Source organism: Eutrigla gurnardus (assembly GCF_963514095.1).
Source record: "Eutrigla gurnardus genome assembly, chromosome: 15".
NCBI classification, from domain to species: Eukaryota; Metazoa; Chordata; class Actinopteri; order Perciformes; family Triglidae; genus Eutrigla; species Eutrigla gurnardus.
This window is the reverse complement of record NC_139938.1, coordinates 12,635,104-12,657,878: the sequence shown is the minus strand read 5'-3', so window position 1 is coordinate 12,657,878 and position 22,775 is coordinate 12,635,104. Positions and strand designations below refer to the sequence as shown.

The 22,775-nt window shown below is 40.5% G+C and overlaps 2 protein-coding genes and 1 long non-coding RNA gene across 3 annotated transcripts in view; all 3 read right to left on the bottom strand.

Moving 5' to 3' along the window:
* Window positions 1–115: 115 nt before the first annotated feature.
* On the bottom strand, window positions 116–6,891 carry LOC311025819 (protein NipSnap homolog 2-like). The gene is made up of 10 exons (XM_084028942.1): window positions 6,785–6,891; window positions 5,626–5,753; window positions 5,415–5,460; window positions 5,234–5,328; window positions 3,953–4,023; window positions 3,183–3,323; window positions 3,059–3,090; window positions 2,386–2,480; window positions 2,043–2,126; window positions 116–1,863 (listed from the first exon to the last, which is right to left on the bottom strand). Exons 1-10 carry the CDS (start codon window positions 6,874–6,876, stop codon window positions 1,799–1,801), a joined length of 849 nt encoding a protein of 282 aa, XP_083885068.1. The 5' UTR covers window positions 6,877–6,891; the 3' UTR covers window positions 116–1,798.
* Window positions 6,892–7,475: 584 nt separating this feature from the next.
* mrps17 (mitochondrial ribosomal protein S17) lies at window positions 7,476–9,475 on the bottom strand. Its single transcript, XM_084028843.1, has 3 exons — window positions 9,354–9,475; window positions 8,781–8,926; window positions 7,476–7,997 (listed from the first exon to the last, which is right to left on the bottom strand). Exons 2-3 carry the CDS (start codon window positions 8,904–8,906, stop codon window positions 7,674–7,676), a joined length of 450 nt encoding a protein of 149 aa, XP_083884969.1. The 5' UTR covers window positions 8,907–8,926; window positions 9,354–9,475; the 3' UTR covers window positions 7,476–7,673.
* A 482-nt stretch (window positions 9,476–9,957) lies between these two features.
* The window catches only part of LOC311025830, a 19,467-nt gene continuing 6,649 nt past the window's right edge, over window positions 9,958–22,775 (bottom strand). Inside the window, exon 3 of the long non-coding RNA XR_014598426.1 lies at window positions 9,958–10,147. This is a non-coding gene — a long non-coding RNA (uncharacterized lncRNA). The remainder of the gene's footprint in view (window positions 10,148–22,775) is intronic.

The window sequence follows — 22,775 nt, the reverse complement described above, 5'->3', positions numbered from 1 at the left end:
TCCTGCTAGTAATGCATACAATAATATAATAATTGTTATCATTATTTAATGTTAGGATAACTAACATTAAATAACTAGGTTTTGCAAATAAATTCAATGCAACAACTGCCTTCCATAAGTATTAATCAACTGGAAAAGCAGTGTTTGCAGTGATTACTTCCTCGTCGGAGCCGTTAATCATGCCCTTCTGTATACATTCTGGAGATTTCCAACATACACTGAACGCAGCACAAGTCACACCCTAGACGACGATGACGTCACTTTGCCAGTTTCTGAGATTAAAATGTTTTTGCTCTACTACTACAATAGCTCAAACCAATCAAATAAGTCCCAATACATTTGTTTTTTCATTTTCATCGGACGTTTAATTCAATATTTACAACTAATCTTATTAAGTCACTGCAATTCACATGTACCACATTAGGATATCACTCCTCTCCTCCAGTCCACTTGCTTATCAATGTCAGATAGTTTAGAATACCCACTTTATTAACAGATACAGAAGTGACCATATCTCTGGCTTGATCAATTAACCCACTATGCATATCTACAATTTGACATTTAAAAAAATAACACAATCACCTGGTTGGCATTAAGTGCTTGATTGAGGGATAGGTAAACCAGCCAATGTACAGCAGTTTATAGATCACTGATTAGTTCTACAGAAATCAAAAACATTGTCTTAATATTGAATCACCTTGTCCCCTTCTCCAGAACTGGAAGAGCCAGAAGTGTCATGATGTTAATGTGACAAAAGAATATAGACATGTGGTCAGCTTAAATGGGAAAATTACTTCTTTGGGAGATTCACCATGACTTCTCCCCAGGATGTGGACATTGTATTCACATATTTAGTAGAAATGAAACAACTGCGCTCTAGATCAAAGTCTAGCTTATGTTCCGAGTAGTCCAACACTTTGCAGCGTGTTTGTGAACTTTAATTTCTGTGCGTCTTCATAACAATGTTGTTATGAATCCTTTCATCCAGCCAAATGACTGTGAAACAAATATCTGGTACAAGCCATAATCAGTTGCCTGGATCAAAGCCATGTAAACATTAAGTCACATTTTCTGGATGAGTGTATATCTGGTGAACATTTGCTGGATATAAACGTAAGAGTCTGACAGTGGCATGACAACACAGGCCTCTGACATTCAGCTTTGTGGTGTATTTCAGAGCACTTTGTGAACAGCATGTTCGCTATTGTAAAACTGACCATCACCTATAACATTTAAAGAAGCTGATATGGATAGTGACGTGTGAGCTCTGGAGGCAGTGTTTGTGTTGGGATACACTGAAGGCAGTTAATTCTGTTGGATTTGTCATCAATTCTAGTACAACAGGGCTTGCACGTCATTTTTCAAAAAGACCGTCAGACATTTTCAGCCCCTGTGACCAGCACTAGAACTGCTAAATGTTTGAACTTTTCCCGGAATCACAACACTCAAACACTGATGGTTTGACAAGCTCTTAAAATCTGACCCTTTAAAAAGATAGACAGTGAAGAGAAGGGGCGTGACAAATTAGATTTTGTCCCCACAAAGCACATTAATGGATCAGTAACTGCTGTAACAGAGACAGTTTTAGTGGTAACTGTTTAAACATTATCGTCTGAGATATGACAGTCTAGGCCCACACAGAAAAGGGGAGTAAAGAAACAAAGAAGAAAGACAAAAGAAAAAACATGTTATTGATGATGATTTCCCCGGCAGTGCACAAACTGATCATTAGTTACACTCTCCACAGATCAGTGCGACAGTTGAAGTGGCTGTTGAGAGGTTCCCCAGGTGTCTGTGGTTACTTCAAGGGCGAGTTCTTCATGGGAATCATTATTCTAGATTCCATGTGCTGAATAAGAGGGACTGTTGGACACACGGACACAGACACACACACACACACACACACACACACACACGGACACACACATAATTATAATTTATAATTATAACACATTAGGATCATCATCATCTTCACATTCCCCTTGAAATTAATATTTCATAATAGTGTCCCAGGCCATCAGAAAAGTAAAGAGTGTCATTACCTGTGTAATAAACAACCTCATCCCACCCATCATGCTGCCAGGCTGAATTTCTGGTGTCTTCTCTGGACTGAAGGTCTTTGTAAGCTGAAAGAGAGGGAAAAAAGCTTCAGTCTTTACTCACATAAATAACTCAAGTATTAACTCTTAGAACAGTGTGGAAATCTAAAATGTTTCAATTAGGTTATATTGAACATTGTCAATCACATATTTCCCCACTATGTAAGAGAAAATGTTGAGGTAGATCAAAGATGCACCTAGTAAGCTGGAAAACATAACAAATTATTTGCAAAAGAGCAAAATAAATGTGTCATCCTGAACATGTTAACTTTTAACCACTGCTCACCCCATAAGTGGTGAACCGTGTACAGACTTCCAATCTGTGAGAAAAAGCCTCCCACTGCCTCGTGGTTCTGCTGGCGAAACTCAATCGCACGCGCCCTGCAGAGCGCCAGAAAGTTACGTTACAAGACACCAACAGCTTGGAAATTAAAGAGTTGGATTGATTATACCATGAGCACAAATCTGTAGGTTTTTGAAGTGCAAATGAAACATTCACAGATATCCCAATCATTTCTTTCAAATCAAAACATCAAATTTTGATGTTGCAATTTGGTTTTATAACATTAACAGGCAAATTCCCCAGTCATCATCAACAATTTCATCAGATACGTACATATATTAAATACAGGGTAAAAAGGTCAATTATGTTTGAGATTTGCAAATTGTGTGCGATATATCTTTCTTCATGCTTCAGAGTCATGCATACAAATTGTGTAGCCAATAAGTACCGTTGACTCAAATTCATCTGCTACAATCTGTAAAACCAATAAAATAAGTGGTGAGTAAATAAAAAATAAAAAAAAGGTACATAAAAATGGTAGCTCTACAATAACAACAACACTGAGAGAAAGCTTGAGTTTCTCCGACTATCAAAACAAATCCAATTTGATGATTTTCTGTTACTTCATGAAAGAAAAAATAGGAACAGGTGAAAGGTTAAGAAAGTTTTGCCTCACCAGTAATTTCCCCACTCTATCATCGTGCCAGGCTGAAATAACAATGTGAAGAGATTAGTGGTCTGGAGAAAAACACACATTTATGCATAATAGGGGGGAGATGGTACGTTTTCAATCGAGTTACCCTGAGTTGGTATGATCGCAGCTCATAGATGTTGGGTCCTGGACGAGGGACGGGTTCGTTCCAGAAACTGAACTCCAGCAGCAGCTGATTCCTACGAGACAGCAGCATCTGCCCCCTCTCTTTCCTGTAGTCCGTAAACTCCTACAGCAACGACAAAAAACAGCAACACATTACTCTGCACCATTCAAAAGGAGCCAGGGATCCAACCACCATCCTTGAGATGAATGGGCAAACTGCTCCTCCCCCGAGCCACAGCCTCATCCAATTGTTTATAGCTTTTATACACCTAGAAGAACTTTTCGTGTCACGGTATAATAAAAGCTGTGGCAACACTGAACAGAGATGTAGAACACTCATGGCTGCATAGGACAGACTCTCTCATCTGCTTTGGGGGATCGACATCCAGTATGAACATGCACAGTCACTTCTTGTATCATGTAATTTGAAATATTTAGTGCCTTTAATTTAACATACAAATAGGCAAAACACTTTAAATAATTTTCAAGTATTTGGAATTAACAAATATTTTACTAATTTCATTCTGAACAATGTTATAATCCCTAAAACAACAACTTTTTGCAACTTCTGAAGATTAAACACAAATATAAATTATAGAAATACTACAATCACAGCAAACAGCTCACAGATAAAGATGTCAAAACATATGGATGGAAAAAGGGCCCGTGGATCTAATTTGGGTGCACTGCCAGAAACGGTGGCCTACAGTTCACCAACTGCCAGTAAACTGAACTAATCTGAGCACCCGTTACCTTATTCTGCCTGAGTTTGTTCATGACTTCGGTGAGAGCCGGGTATCCTCCCCGATATCTCCACAGGTGAACTAGAATAGAAGGAGCAGAAGAGCCAAAAAGAATGCAGCTCTCAGATGTTTCTTGGTGCGTCTCTATTTCTTTGGGCAATATATTCTTCTACATCAACAACTGTAGTTTAATTGTTTATCTCTCCAGACCACCTGTGATCTGAACTGGCATGAAAAGATTGAGTGCATTAACCATTGATCTCTCGTCAATGTCCTTAAGGAAACTCAACAGAAAATCATCTATCAATCATCGTTCGATTTTCACTAACCAATCCCTAGAGACCAGTATAACCACCTGAATCTGAAGACATTTTAAATCAACAGGTGATGTGTTGCCATGACAACATACTTTGTGTTGGTGTTTTAAGAGCGGAGCAAATTAAAATAAAAAGTTAAACAACAAACAAACATAACTAGCCTACGATGTTGGTGATATTGTGAAATTATTTTGTTAAATCAGTCAACTCAAATTCAGTGGAGTGGGTGGATTCAAAAGGTCTGCACCCGGGCAAGTTGCTCATATAACTGTGCTGTAACATTAGAAGCAGATTACAACTGAGGAATGACAAATGCCACCACAAGGACAAAATGGACAGTGGCCAGGAAAAGTGTAACACAGTCACAGCTATAATTAACTAAAATATAAAACCCCTCTAAGTGTTGGTTTGTGTCACTGGGGAGGAGAGAAACTGCAATAACCTAAGAATAAGATAATAGGTTTTCATTCTATTCCCTATCAGATGCCGCCAACTAAAAGAAGTAGATAGTATACTTTGCAGAACTACAAGAAAGGAAAGTTATTTCTAACTGATTCCCATAAACCTTTAAATGCACATTTAAAACTTTATTTAATAGAAAAGTAATGTACATATGATATAATTTGCCTTGATACAGGGAATTCTCTTATATAGCCCACCTCAACCAGGAGTTCAAATAAGATTGGAAAGTATCCTGTAGGGCTACAACAACAAATCATTTTCATTATCAATTACTCTGCAGATAATTTATTTCACAAACTAATCAATGAATGTGCTAGTTTATAAAAAATCATGGTTTATCAGTCTTTCTGAGCCCAGGGTTGCTTCTCTAAACTGTTTTTGTTGCCCAACCATCACTTTACAGCCCAAACATATTCTATTTAAGATAACAGAATACAAAGAAGCTGGAATGAACAGATGGAGTAGTTTAAGTTAGGTAACTTTCACACCTGGAACTTGATGTATGCTCTTACCTGCCTGATCCTGCTCTCCGTACCATGTGTTCCAGGTGCCAACAAGCTCACAGGGATATTCAGGATCAGCATGGATGGCAGGCAAGACGTCAGCACTGAGGATACACACACATAACAAATCTGTAATGTTTCTTAAACTGAAAAAAGGCAGCTATAGGATGTAAATTCAGGGGCATCTTACCAAAGACCGTTGTAATCATCAAGGCACTCAGGCTTGACATTGTGAACTGCAAGGAAACATAACGTGAATACGTCATCTAAGAGATTTCATAAGATTATTCTTATTAAACCTTTTGAAATCCATCTTAAAACAATGAAAAACATGATGTCATGGAAAACTATTTTTCAATGTACCACCAGAACGGTCACAGCAACTCACAAGCAATACATACACTGTATTTTGTACAGATTGTTGTCTTCTTTCTTAGCCAGCAGATGGGAGTGAGCGTCTTTTCGGGGGTCGACCTTTCTAACAAACAGAGACTTGAACCAGCTGTCTTCACTGAAACCCGAGAGGCTCCTGAGGTGAAACAAAATAGAAAGGTTTGGATATAACCACCAGCACTTCTTCTGCTACACAATTAAGAAATAAGTTGCTTATGTTTAAAAAGAAAATACCTACAATGGCTGAAATGGTTGAGTTAACTTGTGATGGAATGTGCCATATAAGTAAGACTGTGACACAAGGTTGCATTGTATATTAGTCAGTGATTTCTGCAAACTAAGCCTTTTGCAGAAATATCTTTAGACTATCAAACAAGGGAACTCCAGCTCAGATGCCAGCAACAGATAAGGCTGTAATCTCTAAATACTGCACATAACATAAGGATTAGTCTCCATGGATTCCTGAGCAGCCTCGCCACATGAGTTGTATTGTATTACTGATAACGAAGTTAGATTAAAAGTATCAATAATCACTCCATGCAGTAACTGTGGTCCATCGGGAAGCACTCCTCCTGACAGTTTACGAGCAGACGCAAACACAACTACTACTTTACACAGTGCATTCAAAGTTGTTTCAGCTAAATGTCATAGCAGCCTTTCAGATTTTAATGTGTTTACACAGCTTAGTTTTAGGTCAGACACTTGTCGCAGCCGTCCATGCGAAAACTGGGTCAATCACATTTGCAAACAAGTGACGCTGTGCAGCGATTCATTGCGTTTTGACCTTGAAGTTTGTCAAGACAGAAACTCAGTTGTGATTTCGCAAAGTATTTCTGCAAAAATGTCCAACGACACGTCCACGCACATAACTGCGATGGAGAATAAGTGTGACACAAGTTGCTTCACAACTTTGTAATCCGACAAGGGTTATAATTAGCATTAGCACAGAGGCAGCGAGTTTAGAGCTGGAGGGCTAATGCTAGCGACGTTACACCGAGATGTGAACGTAACACTAGCCGACGTCCCTACGTTAGCGTTAACTTTAGCGTTAGCTTAGCCACCTAGCCCACGGGACTTTGTCATTGCTGTCAACTCTACGGAAGATAAACGCACACGTCAAGTCGCATTTCCATATGCATTGGCTTATATACTTTACACACGCCATACCTTACGACAACCACGGCCTGTCCGTTCGTCTGAAGTCCATTTCTCGACTGTTTAAGGCCTTTGCCTACTCTTTGAAGGACTCTGGTCGCCATCTTTCCCTTGGACGCTGTTGTCAGTTGAGCTTGTTTGACACGGCTGCAGCCGCCGCGGTCCGAACGGTTCCCTGTGGAGCTGACGTTACTCACATTAACGTAACCCCGTGTTAACCGTATGTACCGGAATCAGTTAACGTTGTGTGTTTGTCTTGACAACCAGGGGTCGTGGTTTTTGATTTTGTAAACGGAGTGGTTGAACTCACGGCATTTAATTAAGCACAGCCATAACTTTGTTTTATTCCCCACCTGCTCTTGATTAACGTAACGCACGGTTGTCAACACTCGTGTTTTGATGAGTTTCTTCCAAGGTTTTTCAGACTTCAGACACATCCGACTAATGATTGATTTCTATTTTTCTTCTACTTGTAAATATAACGTAGAAAGGTCCCAAACATTTCCATCGAGTTGTATGATCATACAAACATGCACACTTCAATAAATAGATAATCTATCTGACTCATCAAATGTATGAAATAGAACAAATTAGTGATATAACTTAAATGCTTTTGCATAAAGACCCTATTTTGGATTACAAGCCCAAGTATTTTAGGTCTTTTAAACCTTTTAGTCTGACCGTAATAAACACCACACACACGTTTGAGAATGACATGCTTCCTCATTTGTCATTTTATTGTAGATTTCTCGGAAATGTGTCTTGAATTCAAAATGACCTTAGCAAGAGATGTATATTGATGACTGGTTTATACATTTATATTTACATGAACACCCGAAACGGAAACAGAATTGCAGAGTGACCATTAACAGTACTGCATAAAATAATGTAGTTTTCATCATCATGAAGGGGGAGTTTGTGCTGACGGGGAATTAGCCTCACTGGAAGCGGCAGAGATGTTGAGCTCCTGCAGTTTTTCTGACAACGTTGTGTCCTCTCCCAGGCTGAGTGGAAGGTCAGTCAGAGACTCCACAAACTCAGTTCCTTCAACCTTCTTTCCCGTCAGCGGGTCGACCACCCGGCCGACTTTGTACACTATCTCAGACAGTTCATGCTTCACATGTTTGGACCTGGGCTCGGGCAGAGCCTTGAGAAGGACAATGTCTCCAACAGTGCACACTCGCAAAGCATCATGGGCAAAGTAGGTCTTCCTCTTGTTGTAGTACTACAGGGAGGTAAAGACAGACTTATTTAAATACAAAGTCAGTGTAGAGCAATAAATCACTGATCTGAAAATTATCAATATTTGGTTATAAACAATGAACTACAACTGGCTACCTGTGAATTTAAATCATTTGCAATATTAGATTATTCATAGCAAATTTAACAACTGATTGGAGTGACTAGTTATTATTCATCAAGTAATGTAAAAAGGCAAATCCCAAGTAACTACAGGTCAACAGCAAGTCAGACTGCAAGCCAGACAACACAATATATTTATTCATAAATATAAATCCCAAAATAAAGAGGTGCACCATGTTAAGTGACATCTCTTCAAGGGAAAATACATGGATCAGAAAACTATGAGCTGAAAGATAAAAGTATCTCCTTTCCATCAGCACTCGAATGTGTTCTCTTACTGCCAAACATCCATTCATAACATTTCTTAATATTACTTCTAATCACATTTATTTATTGTGGCAAAGTTACTGTGCAGCGGTGTGTGTGTCATGATAACATTATAGACTGATACACAGAAGGTTTCACATGTTTTGCTGAATGAAAATTAGACAAATCTTGATTTCTTACGTACCAAAAACTCCGGTATCATTAATGACACCACTATCATAAGATTTCAAACTGTCCTAATGTGTTTAAATTAGTAAAAAACATGATAAATAAATAACTAGATTTATATTATTTTGTTTGGAAAGTAGGCTGCTGCCTGCCCTTCCTGTATCTGTTGAAGTATGATGTATATGCATCAGTAGGGCATGAACATCGTCACCTTGAGCAGGTAAGGGTCCAGCACCAGCCTCGTGACTCTCACTTTGGCAGTCTTGTACATCTTGGTTCCTATTACTCTGCCGATGATCCATTTGGCATGGACCGACACGCCAGCCTTGACCGACATTCTGGAAAGCTGTGTTCACTCTGTAGTACAGAAGAAGAAACATCCTGACACATGATTATCAGCTGGAGGCGCAGTCCCCTTCTTTCAAAACAAATATCACGATATTAGAAACATAATAATATGACGCGGTCATTTATTGCGACTTCGTTGAATCAGTAGTGAAAGGTAACAGCCATACAGTTAGCATAGCTCCAGTTTGTGCAAACCGCAACACGTTGATCAGTTTAACATTTGCTATTACGTTTGCATTACTAATTAAACTTAAGCAAATGCTGATGATAAAAGGAGGACGACGCGCAGTACACGTAGTTAGCCTTGCTGTAGCTAACGTTGGCCTTAACTTCATATATCCGTTCATTTAACAGAAGGAATGACGAACTACACCAACTATTTTTGAAATGATCACAAATTTACAATGACGTTAGGATGTAAAAGAAATCAACTCACCGAAACGACCTGAAAAGAATAACGCTAGAAGGTCAAAATTGCTTCGGAGAGGGTTCCTCCATGCTGCACAGGTCGGCTTGTTTTGATGACGTAACTACGGCTACTAACGAGGGACAGGTCGCGCGAAGCAGTGAGGCGATTGGACCAGAAACAAAACATTCCATGAAGCTGTTATTTGATACATTTATTAAAAAAACAATTATTGAATCAATTATACAAAAGGATCATGTCCTCAATTTGCGTTCATCCGTTTGATTAATTTTGCACTCTGGCCACAAGATGGTAGCAAACATCACTTCCTAAACATGGAGGGGAAACCTCAGAGCACCGACGGAAGAGGAAAGAAAATACTTTAATATTTATTGGATAGAAAGCTGTGATCGAGTCTTACCGTGTTGCAGTGTGATTTCGAGCTTCAGATGGTTCTCCTCAAACCCCCAAACGAATGTGTATGCATGTTCCAACGTCCAACGCTTTTTCAGAGGGACGAGAGAGGAACATTACTTCAGGTAAATAGGTTGCCTATGTGTCATTAAAGTGGTCCCATGGACACCACAGTGCTATGTTTGTATACGAAAGGCTTTGTTTTTCAATGGCCTTGTATTTCATGTTGAGTAAATCAGAAAGTTTCTTTTAAAGTGTGTCATATCATTAACGACTTCTTCTTTTGTCGTCCGCCAGGCTGATTGTTCGTCTCGGCCTGTGATTGCAAATTAAATATCACTCCCGTTTCACAGCAGTTGTTTACCATCGCAGCCGGAAATAATTTTCTTCGCCGCGCAGGTTCCATATAGCTGCAAAGAGAGGAAGAAGAATACGACTAATAACATATCATATATGTGCGGCCGGGAACCTGCAAAACAGAGTGGAAGGATATTTTGGTGCAAAGCTTCTGCTTCTATTCAACATGGTTTTCCCACTCGAGCCTGCAGAGTAAGTTGTGGCTCTTTGGCTGCTGCTTACCCTATATGTCGAAGAACACTATTTGCTGAAGACATGATGGCAGCGGGTCGTTAACGCCTCCAGGCGCCCACGCTTCTAAAGAGACTAAATGTACAAACAAGCAATTATTCCTCAATAACCGACCTCCACAGATGGAATGTCAAATGAAACACAACGGCCTTAGCAATCTGTGGGTTGCAATTATTAATCAGGAATTGTTCATGTGGCTCCCCTGTATATTCACACCCAAGTAGAATGCACAGGGATGAACGACATGTTGCCTCAGTGAAATACTCAGTAGGATATTGGAGCAGTGTACAGTTACATTATACATGTGCTTAATATGAGTTTATGGGGGAACTGGAGGGGCGATGCTACACTTCTGCAATGTCACAGTCTCATGCCAAAAAGCACCCTAAATAATAAAATACATTTATTTCCTCACTTGCGCTTGCTTATTGACCGTCATACACCGTGTGCGTAATCGCCATGAGGGACCTGGGGACACGCCCCCCTCCAATATATACAAAAGAAATTCTGTAGATGCAGGTTCATTCTCAGGAAACTGCACCATTTTCAGGAACTTGTGTAGGATTACAGGATTTCACACCGGAGTGGGGTCAGAAGATTGCCAACCAGGTATATGTGTATAGGAACAGCAGTGGGAAGCTAGAGAGTGATTTAAAAACATGATAATAATAATGGTGGACCCGCCCTTTAACGTCAAGCTGAAATGAAAAAAATGTGTGAAATATTAACATAAAACAAATACAATTCTGGTAGAATTACTAAATCTCCTTTGGGTTAGATATCTATGACCGAAATGTGTATGTGTGTTGGATTCCATAGTTACATGTCTGCGACCAGTGTTGGGTATAGTTACTTTGGAAAGTAGTTAATTAGGTTACAACGTTACCATCAATTAAAAGTAATCAGTTACGTTACAGCGTAACGTTGAAGCGCTGACACAGGTAATGTAGGTCAGCAGCAGGGCACAGACGCATCACAGCGCTGCGCCTCCGCTGACACATCCGCAGGTGGAACACTACTGTCTGACAAAAAGCAGGCTGCAGTCGGGATTTTCCTTTCCGTATCCGGAGAAATTCTTTAAATAACGGATTACTTTTTAAAGAAAATAACGAAGTTACTGATTGCTTGACGCACGAAACTAACGCGTTACGTTACACGACGTTTAACTGATGTAACCAGGACTGCAGATGCAAGGGGCTATGAAAACATGTCACCCTGAAAGAGAAAGGAGGTGACGATCAACAACACAGCATCAAAACAAACTTTGTCTCGCTCTTCTTTTCCCAAGATAGTTTTGTTATCTAATGATTCATGGTTTAGCCATGTCAACATGCACAGATGCTGTGCTGAGGACCATGAATATACGTAAAAATGTCATGGCAATCCCTCCAATACTTAGATATTTCAGTCTGGATAAAAGTATAGCAGCAGCAGTAGGATGACTGAAATACACATTCCCTGCGAGTCTTCTGCTTGAATGAGGACATTTTTTAATTAAAATATGATCTTGTTAACGTCAGATAACAGTTTGTTTAATGAGATTAGCCTGGAAAAATTAGCTTTAGTTTTCTGAACCAATTAGCAAAACAGAACAACTTGAGATAATGGTCAAGAGAGAAAAAATGCATCCTTCAACATCTGTATGGTGGAATATTGCCAATCCTTCATTAATCCTTGTGTCCATGTGTCTTTTTATATACACAGTATATAACGCTGATTGTTAGATATGCACACTATTTGTAATCTAACTGTACTGTCCTGCACCTGAATGTGAATGAATTATTTCATATTGTTTTTAATCTATCCAGCTATTTGACAATGACAAGAGCTCTTCTATGTCCATAAACAGATACTGTGGTGGTGAGTGGCTGGACGGGGGAGATTTACATGAATGCATTCATACTGCAACGTTAACAGTCCCCGAGTAGGAATTGGCTATGGCTCAGAACCAACCACAGGCAGACCAATCTGGTCTTAATCAGGACCTTGTTGTAGTAAAGCACAGGTCAGGGTGTCTGTTTCCCATTTAAGGCAGTGCAGCATTGGTATACCTCCCTGCCAGAATTACAGCATTTGCCAACTTTAGCCTCCTTCACGAGAACACTGAGAGAGTTCACATTTTACTGTTTTCATACTGTTCCTTGTTAAACCCGTTGTCCGACAAATAACGCAAGGCTAAACTGATGCTGACCAGCGTTCCACAAGATAGAGATGCTGCCTCCTATAAACTATATTTATGGGATTATAGATATAGATATAAAAAATAAAAATGCACAGAAGTAGCTCCACTATGGTCTTCTTATCAAATCTGTGGGTGCAGATCACATGTTATCGATGGCCATATTACAATATTTACCGAAAGATAATCACATTCATACCTTTTTGCAAATGCAGCCAATGTTTTTATACACAAAGAGCGGACATAGTCGGCTATCAGCTCTGAATCATGTGAAACCATGGCTGTCGTGACATAAGACAGAGGCCTGCAAGCATTTAGACTGTGATTACACATGTATGTTTTCTATGATAACACAACGGCCTCTTAAGTTTTATATGTCCATGCTTGATTAACATGCTAGAATAATGTTGGCCTACATCCCTTCTGTAAATTATTAGTCTCCAGAAATGACATTTTCCAATAGATTAGACTGTTTGGACTGTGTGTGCATGGCTTTGACCGAGTATACCACTGAATTAAAATCAGCCCTAAGGACTTGTGCATGGGGTCGTTTTTCAAGCAGGGAAAAGTTGAGCAATTCTATTGTGGAAATACTGGGAAGGTTTGATCATGAGAGAATGTTTTGTTGTTTTCAGAGTTTAACAAAGGTCACAAAAACCAATAAACTCAAGGTGGTACATGGATATGCAACTTTTTCTTTAAACAAGTCTCCCACAGTGCTACGCCGGCTGTGCACTACCCCCCAACAACCCTACTAAGAAGATGTTTTATAGATAGGTATGGTTAAGGATAGGACCCTGGTTGGAATTTATATTATGATGTGTGCTTTGATCAAAGCAAACATTTTAAGACTAAGGCGGCGTGAAAAGCCTGCCACATTTCCCTAGCTGCATCTGCCTCCCTGATCTCTCTGTGTGTTTTACGTGTCCTTGAAGCCTCAACACTAATCGTACAATGGGGATTTTCAGTCAGTCTCTCCAGATGGCATTCATTGTGTCTCACTTGTTTGTAGACGATTTGTGTGAAGAATGAAAAAAGAGAGGTGTTCGAACCTTGCTTTAGTGCACATCTTGTAAATTGCAGTATAAAGTGGCATGACTTGTTGCATGCAGACGTGGGTTCGACGATCTGACAAGGACTTTCTTTGAAGCAAACTGAGGCCTTTAGTGTAGGTTAAGTCTGGTGCAGAAGGTGAGATTTGCATACGGCCTGAATACAAGGTCTATCTGACAGACAACTAAAGACAAAATCCCCTAAACATCCAGAAATTAACTTGACTGTAGATCTGGGTAATAATACAAGATAAACACTGGTACGAGCCTATCCTTATCATCTATATTATATACGGACATATTTAGATATGGCTGAGGTTAGATTGCTGGCACAGATTTACATTACATTACATTCCACAAAGAGGAAAAACTCAGCACAATTGTCTAATTATTTTTGTGTTGGAGAAAATGTTGCTTTAAGACCAAATAACTTAAGTAATTTCATTAAAAGTCACAGGCTACGTTTGAGATAATAGCAACAAGGCCTCGTCGTCTTGGAAAATAAGCACAAAAACATGTTGAATAGATATGAAACGGTCTGTCCGATAATTCTATTCATTCCAAACCCCTTATGCAGTCTGTGAAAACGATAAGGTCAGTCAGTCTGCTTTATCCGGCTTCCAGCTCTGAGGGTTAAAAGTTGAAAGTGAGATAGCACCGTGATGGCAGAAATAAGCGAGGAAGGGCGAGGAAGGGCGAGGCCTGGCGGACAGGAAAAAGCTTGGCAGTGCTAACATTTGCGGCCGATGTAAAAGGGCGGTGAGTCATAGAATGGCAAGCTAATGTGTTTGTTTTCACGGTGGATCGACTGTAGGGTTAATGAAAGTGTTCCCCTTTTGGGCTGCAGCCAAAATTCAAACAGAGCTGGTGATGATTAGACTGAGATGGTTATCCTCAGGGCCCTGTCCGTCTCCAACTATCTGTGCATTTTCTCTCATCTTTCGTGATGAAGTGTTGGTTTAACCTCAGTTACCGATGACTTGTCTTTGAGACAACAAGCAGTCGCACGTGGCAGATCAGTCATGTTGTCTGGATGGAGTTCATAAAGCGGCAGATACAAAGCAATGTGTTTGTTGAGCTTGTATAATTGTTTAGTCATTTAGGCTTTCTGCAGTAAATGGAGTCTGGGCTACATTTAGTTATATGCTCTAAATGCTTGAGTTATGTTAGGTGTCAAAACGTAGGTGTTTTGCAATTTGCCTACTCTGACACATCGATAGAACAAAGGTCAGTGTAGTGAAAAGTGTGAATACAATCATCAAAACAGAGCATAAGATATAAAAACACAAGTGTCTCCTACATCTGAAAATCACAATTCACCATGGTCTACTGCACCACACCAGTCAAGTTCTTGATGGTGTTGTACACATAGACTCCGGCAATAATCAACAGAAGAGGAAGATTATGACATGTTGGATTTTGCAAAGGTCTCGGTATCTGAATCATGTATCCACAGGAGCCACAAAAAGGCCTCATTAAGAAAGTCCCTGTGAGCTCTGATACATCTTTACACTCAGTTACTGGGACAGCCGGGTCCCCTAAAAATGACGTTCCCATACAACAAAACTGCATGGTGAAAAATGTTTCAAGGTAAAAGTCATCCAGGAGACTGCTGTTCGTGTCCCGGTTGAACCAAATACTTTTGCTGCGTTAACATAACAAAGTTGCAATTTTTTGTTTCAAATTCATAGTCATTTCAAACCATGTGGTTTTTTTAATCAAACCGTATCAAGGAGTTTTGTTGCCTTAGCCTAAGTAAGTAAATTTGTAGCGTTCTTTGTATTTTCTTTTTGTACATTAACCACATTAATCAAACTGTTTATCTAGGACTATATCGTCTGGAAAATAAATAAGTTTCCCTGGAAATGTAATTCGGAGTGCTATTAAGTTGCATCTGAACATAATTTTGTAGAGAATCGGAAAAACATAACACAAGTGGGCACTTGAATCGAGACTAAAGACGGTGAGAGGTCCGATATTGGAACAGGCTCCACAAAATACTGGGGAGTGGGATTTGAAGCTTGACTTTTTTTGGTCTAAAGTAGGATTTAGGCAGATCTATTAGCAGAAATGATGCATCACTTTTAAGTAGGATTTCTTTGGTGTATAATCACCTGAAAATAATGTTTTGTTAGAAAAGTTAAATGTTGTCTTACCTCCACATATCCAGTACAGACAGCGATTAAGTCCTGAAAATCTCCTCTCTTATGTCAGATTCTTAAAGTATAGAAGTTCCACGTGTATGAATTTGATTGAGTCAGAGGGGAGAGAGTTTTAACTGTCCCTAAGCTCCTTGACAGCATGACAGTCACAACACACGACACCCTGTCTTTTCCTTGGCCTTCGCACCACTTTCGTCATACAGTGGTTACAAAGAGCAGTTGTAGTTCTCACCTCCTGCCTCTAAAAACATTTGTTGCCACAGCTTATACCAATAAATAAAGGTGAGTATTTACTTCATATTTTGCATGTGAGTGACAGAGAGTTGAAGGTGTCACCAATACTCTGTTTATGCTGGTGTGAACAGACCTCGCTGTCCGTGCCCTGGCAGATGTGAAGTTATTAGATCATCATGGAGCTCTGGGTCCTCAGGACAGGGGCATTAATCATGTAGAATTTAACAAGATAATATCCATCTTTTCCATATCACATGCTCACAAAGTTTCATGCTCTCCGTCTCTCTCTCGATCGATCTATCGTATTCTCTGTGGTGATTAAAGACGCACATGTAGAGCATGCATCTTTAATTTTCAGGAAAACTGTGACATCTGTGATCGCCTGACTGTGAGGAATAATATACACAGACTTTTTTGGTCATGAACCAGTAATTAATCCTGTGTTATTCTTTGGGGAATAAACTTACACTCAAATAGGGAGGTGTCTCAACTCGTATTTGGGCGTCTTCAGTGTTTAGAATACTGACCATGTTATCACAAACTCCCTGGTTGAGTTTGACCTTGGACCTTTGTTGCATGTTAGCCCTTCTCTCTCTTCTCATTTCCTGTCACCTCACCATTGTCCTCTATGAAATAAAGGCAAAAAAGAAAAAATCATTCAAGATATATGTGTCAAGATATATCTGTCTACACACACATAAAACCTGGGTTGAGTGGAAGGTGTCACCCTGCATGTAGCGATACCAGTCATGTTCAACTTCACATGTTCTACCAAAAAAACACACATTCAACATTAAAGTAGGTCATAGGTAACAATATGGTATTAATTTGGTTAATGTGCTGTAAATTAAACATCCAAGTCGGGAGGGATTCAGAGATATTCCCCGGGCAGTGACATCATCTCTTCCTGTCTCTGCTGCCAGCACCCTGACCTTTTACAGTACAGCGCGTGTTGTAAGAGAATACTCCCTCTAAATGGAGCATCAAACATTCATAGTGGGACTCCGTGGTTTGATGTGGGTGATATCTTTGTCGATACCTGTTGCCGAAACGGTGTCATACTTCTGAGCAGGGCAGAGCGTGTGAAGCAGGCGTGTTATCGTAAATCCCCCCGGCTATAAGATGTCGTGCAGGCAATGTGGTTCATATTTACAATTCATAACTCATGGTCGCACAGTTTGATTGGGTTTATGAAGTCTAATTCCCCATTAATCTAGGCTTTGCATAATAAAAACAGTGTATAGCCTCACAAACATTGACGGGTAAAAACATAAGTGCAAGCAGGTGAGTAGAATTACATTTGGTCTCCCCATATACGCAGTGAGGGAACAAAATAATGGTACAACGTAAAGAGCTCAAAATGACCACAGACTTTACTCAACATCTCTGCGATTATGTGTCGACAACAATGTAACACTGTAACCTTCACAGAGGCAGAATTCCAGTCACACCTCATCAGTCCCAGGTCTTCATCAAATGCCGACATGGGGATCGAAGAAACCATGTATATACCAGATGTGGAGATTTCACCTTATTCTCATTCTGGACAAGAATGCATAAATGTTATTCAATAAAAGAAGCCTATATCAATCATTATTTTGTTGTCTTCCTGGCTGACCTTCCATTTTTCTTCTTCAATACTGTTGTCTCCTCCTGTGCTTGATCATAAACTCTTGATTTCTGTCTCCTAGAGGCCTGAGTCCAGTTATCACTTAGTTCAATATGTGCACACTTCTCTGATTAGAGTCAAAGTGGCGTGCATCCAATTCAAGAAGCCGAGGAGATTATAGGCTCAGGTGCAAGACGGTTTTGCCACAGCAATAACAATGGTAGCAAGGAACCACAAATGTTGTGGGCAGGGATCCTAATCGGTCAGTTACAGATGTTAGCTGGAATGGAAATAGAAGGCCTGCTGTGGAAAAGTGGAAGAGTAAGAAGCAAAGAAGTAATAAATCCACGGAGGATGATTTTTAGTGGCGACCGTTTTCAGATAGTTGGTAAGTAGCATTGCAAAGTTGTAGACTATAACTGCTTTAATTGATCAAATAAAAAACACAGTGGATTATGCAGCAGAAGTGAGTCAGAGAACCCGGGGCCTTTGGAAGCCATTGTATAACAGCAGTGAACTGACAGAACCATACAAACATTTCAGAGCCACCTTTTAAGTCCACTACGACCGGGTATTTGATACTCAAAAGATAGTTTGCAGGGGAGTATGCCTTTAAGAGTAACTGGGAAACCCAGCCACATGAATCCTAATCATGACAGAGAGAGAGAACATGATTAAATTAAACCGCGATGGAGGTAGAACACCACGGATATTTCCCACAGTGCAGTGAGGTCATGGTTTTGACTCAAGTCTGCCGTGACCTCCCCAGATAATGGAGCTCGAACACATGATGAAAAGACAACTTCACGTCCCCAGTGGCTTGTCTGTTCTGCAAACTCCGACCGAACACTTATAGAGGTGGCCTATTAGACCTGAATGACCAATGACTGCTTCATAAAAATGTAAACGTTTTAATGAAATGCCAACAGCTGGGTTGTATTGAACTGTGTGCTGTAGATACATCCATCCAGCGTGGGGAGATGGACCAAAATCCAGAGCAAACCACTGTCCAGGTTGTCCATGAATCTAAATTGACCTCCTACATCAGAGCCCTTCCACCAAGTTAAAATAACAACATACATAATACTACGTTCACTTATTCTCTCCAGTAATACAAAAGCCACTCATGTTCCCAATGATTTGTGATATAGCCAGCGAATCAATATTTGACATCTTTTCTCTTTCACTGTTTTCTTTAAGCATATTTTCTAATATTTTGACTTCCCTATTCATATCACTGAAAACACCTGTCAGTACAAAACAAAAAAGTTCAACAGCACCACAAACTACAACATCCAAAACGGCCGCAAAGTCAAATCAACACATCTCTAAAACAAAAAAACTAAAATTGAACATTGCGACCTTAATGGAGATAAGATTTATTGTAGGACCTAATGAGTTTAGGCTAGGTGCACCTATTAATAGGCTGTCGCGTGAGTGTATTTTCCCAGTATAAAAGAACAACATACTCAATTGTAATTTAGTCGTAGTATGCGGTTGGGAGAAAGCTCCAGTCAGAATCTAGCATGATTGAGCCATGACTGTTGCTGTTTGTAAATGCGATTTTTCCTCATCTGCTCGGAGCAAATTCTTTTCAATCCCCCCAACAAAGTAAAAAACGATGGTGGCGTCTCTGGGAAACCAAACAATAAAAGCAATAATAACAAAGCATCTCCATGGCCACTGTTGCCCATCAGAATCACCCCAAAACAACTTTGCAGAGCATACGTGTAACACTGTGCATCACGTTTCCAGCCAGCGAATGCATTCACAAGCTATGATTAATGGCATTGCTGGCCAGGGTGCTCAGTTAGTCTATAAAAAGATGACAGTAACTTCATTAGTTTTATTTTCTCTTTTGCCTCGAAGAAACAGCCATCAGAGTTGCTCATAGTTTCAGTATTTAAGTCACAGTTTCAGCTGCCAAAACGTCTCAGCTCAATATTTATATCGTTCTATGTATGGTCAGGAGGAGAGATCGTATTATAGGTATGCGCCACAAGCAGAGCCCATAAATCCTGTTGCCAAAGGCGTGAGTGGCAGATCCGTTCGATTGCCTCTTTCGCTCCACAATTCTCTCGCTTTTCTTCTCTCTCTCTGAACAATGATTCAATTCGCCTGTTGCATTTTTGGATGCGATTCAAAGATCAGACACTTTACAGTCATAGCTGTGGCATGTGCTGGCAATACACACACTGAACACACACAGTTCTGCACAGCGCAGATATCCACGAGTGGGTTTCACGTCTACGCTCCCAATCTCATGTAGTCTGAGGCTCAGGCTATCGGCCTGGAAAGAGATAATTGTAATTGCTGCATTAAGTCATCTGACAAGCTATGAATCTAGTCTGAATCCCGTCTGGTGAGCACGAATTTAAATGACTGCCTTTGCTCATTGGCCCTCCGGGTACAAGACAAACTTTCACAAAAAACAGCATAATCGTCTCTCACTTCATTCTTTTTCTAATATTTTTTTTTAATGTTTCACATTGTTGGCAGATGCTTCAGAAAACCCAGCGTTTTGGAGACAACATAAACACTGCATAGACACATAAAGGGCCGTAATTACTGCGTTTCACTTTAGCGTTGGCTCAAACACACAGATGCTAATGTTACGAGACCTATAAGATGGGCATTCCTCCAAACAAATGCCAGGGGGTTGGGGCAGACATGTTAAAAACATTTCCATTTCAGTTACTTTTATTGTAATTCAGTTAGTCCATTAGGCCTTTTTGTAAAGCTATGCTTCACTCGATTGACCAAATCTACTTATACTACTGCCTAAATTGTGCTTGCAAATGTAGAAGCCAAGCAAAAGTTGTGGTGAGGGGAGAGTCAGGATAAAGTACACTGCCTTAAAACAGAATATCTACAACATGTTGTGAAATTAGACACTTTTTGCTAGAAATGTAGCTTTTGAGACATCTACCAAAATATGAGCAGCTACCATAAAGACTTTACCACCTTAGTCACATTTGACTCGTTTATTCAAGCCTCTTTCTCTAAAATGTTCCCATCGAAAGTGAAGTCTTATTGCATCTTTCTCACAGTAGTTAAGACAACAATAAAAAACAGGAATCGAAACAGCTCTGAGCGCCAACTAAAATGTGTCGGCTGTTGTGCATAAATGATGCATGTGCTGTATGTGAGCAATGTGTTCGGTCTGGGCTCGGTGGATGTGATACGGTGAGAGACTGTGCAACTGTGTAACATCACGAGTAACGGACCCACGGGCCCTGCCACCTGTCCACTGCCGCGGTGGCATTTACATGACATTAATCATGGCGATAAGAAGCTGACATTGCAGGCCACTTGGTTAATGTACGACTCCACAGAGTCAGCAGAATGAGCTTGTCTGTAACACAGCAGGCCTTTGGACGGCGTGAGCACGTAGGATTTGGTCTATTTGTTGCTTATAAATTAGTTGTTATAACTGTTCCATATAATGTGAATGGTTGATGACTTTATTTGTAGTGCGAAGGCTCAGCAAAAATTACCTAGTTCTTAAAAAAGTAATTTTTTTGCCTTTTAATATTCATGTTCGGTGGAAAAGTATTTGCGGAAAAAAATCGCAGTTTGAAAAAATATATTGACGTGCAAAATATTAGCAAGGGAAAACGCCACATGTGTAACGCTCCCTATGTCTCAATATCTGAGGTCTGGTTTAAACCAGTTACATACAAACCTCTGGTTATTTACTGTACATGCTAATAATAAAGGCCTGCACTCACTATATATTTTCTTAACTCTCAAACCTGCAAGGGAACCCTACTTGTTTGCATCCTCATTGTCAAATAAGTTATTGCGAACAAAACTGGACTTTCTGACCTCTTCATGATATTTCACCTTCCTTGGTGTTCATACCCTGTAAAAACATGCGTCAAAAAAAGATCAACATACTACATACATTGTACTAGACTTTCCAGCGTGACTAATAACTGGCTATCAGATGTCAGAGTCTGCCTCCTTACGCCTGTAAAATGGTGCGTTTGAGGGCAATTTCCTGTAGCCGCTAACATGTTCTCGCTACTCATGAGCTGCACCACGGTTCACTTGGAACGGGACCAACAGCTGTGTTTTCAGGTGGGGTGGATACAGATTGACTGGCATGTTTAGCACCTGAGCAAATGAAGAGAGTCAAGGGAGAAACTAATATCATTTCAAACATGCTTGGTGTGAACACACAAGCGCGCGCACACGCACACGCACACACACACACACACACACACACACACACACACACACACACACACTGTCATTACAGACCTAAACAAAGACGATGAATTGCACTCGTCCTCATCGTCACATCGCCAAATTCATCATCATCTCTTAGACTGTGACCAATCACCAAGCATCCTCCATAAGACACTTGACGGTTGTGAACTGGGAGGTTGCATCAAGTTTGATGCATCTGATCAGGCAAGAAGATAGATGAGCCTGCCGTCTTAATTGTCTCCCTCTGATGATGTCAGCAGCAGAATGAGATGATTTCCGCATCCAAATTGCCTCCATCTGGTTGCCTCAGTCCCGATGTTGTGGCGATGACAGATATGGACTCATCATCGGGGTCCTCGGCTGGGTGATCCTCGCTAAACGGGGGAGCTAAGTGATCTCAGATTGCATGATGGGGGTTCCGGGTGCTGGGAGGTTACGTTTCAATCAGACTCCGTGCCTACTTTAGGCCTGACCCATGCATGACACTGGATGGGTTACAGTCCTGTACACATATATACAGTGAATGTGGTGAAACAGGGGAAGGGGGCAGGAGGTTAAAAAGTGAGAACTAAGGAAGAAGGGACTCACTCGTCTCACGCAGCACTCTCGTTTTAATCTATGTAGCTGCAGCTCCGGGCTTCATGTTGACTGCTTCCTCTGAACAGAAACTGTCAGTCCTGCTGACACACAATCACAAACACACACTCCATTGTTCACTAATGCAAAGAAACTTGGCATCGCAGCCTCGGTGCCATTATGCCGAGTTCACAGTGAGCTCAAGAGTTCACAAGCGATAAAAGACGCTGCAGCTGATCTCTACACGCATGCACACACACAGTGCTGTGACCTCTCAGGCCCCTCACTCTGTACTGCATGAACTCCTAACTAAGCTTTTTCCTGTCTCCCTCATGTCTTTCAGTCCCCTTTTCCCCTTGCTGCACACTGATGGATGGTCCCCGCTATATGCTACAGCGCTGCAGTGTTTGTGTAAGGCGCTGC

Coding starts and splice junctions, on each gene's coding strand:
- LOC311025819 (XM_084028942.1), bottom strand. CDS start 6,876: ATGGCGACCAGAGTCCTTCAAAGAGTAGGCAAAGGCCTTAAACAGTCG. Junction 3,091..3,182: donor TGCGATCATACCAACTCAGG/GTAACTCGATTG, acceptor TTGTTATTTCAG/CCTGGCACGATGATAGAGTG. Junction 2,481..3,058: donor ATAGAGTGGGGAAATTACTG/GTGAGGCAAAAC, acceptor GGCGCTCTGCAG/GGCGCGTGCGATTGAGTTTC.
- mrps17 (XM_084028843.1), bottom strand. CDS start 8,906: ATGTCGGTCAAGGCTGGCGTGTCGGTCCATGCCAAATGGATCATCGGC. Junction 7,998..8,780: donor TGGACCCTTACCTGCTCAAG/GTGACGATGTTC, acceptor ACCTCCCTGTAG/TACTACAACAAGAGGAAGAC.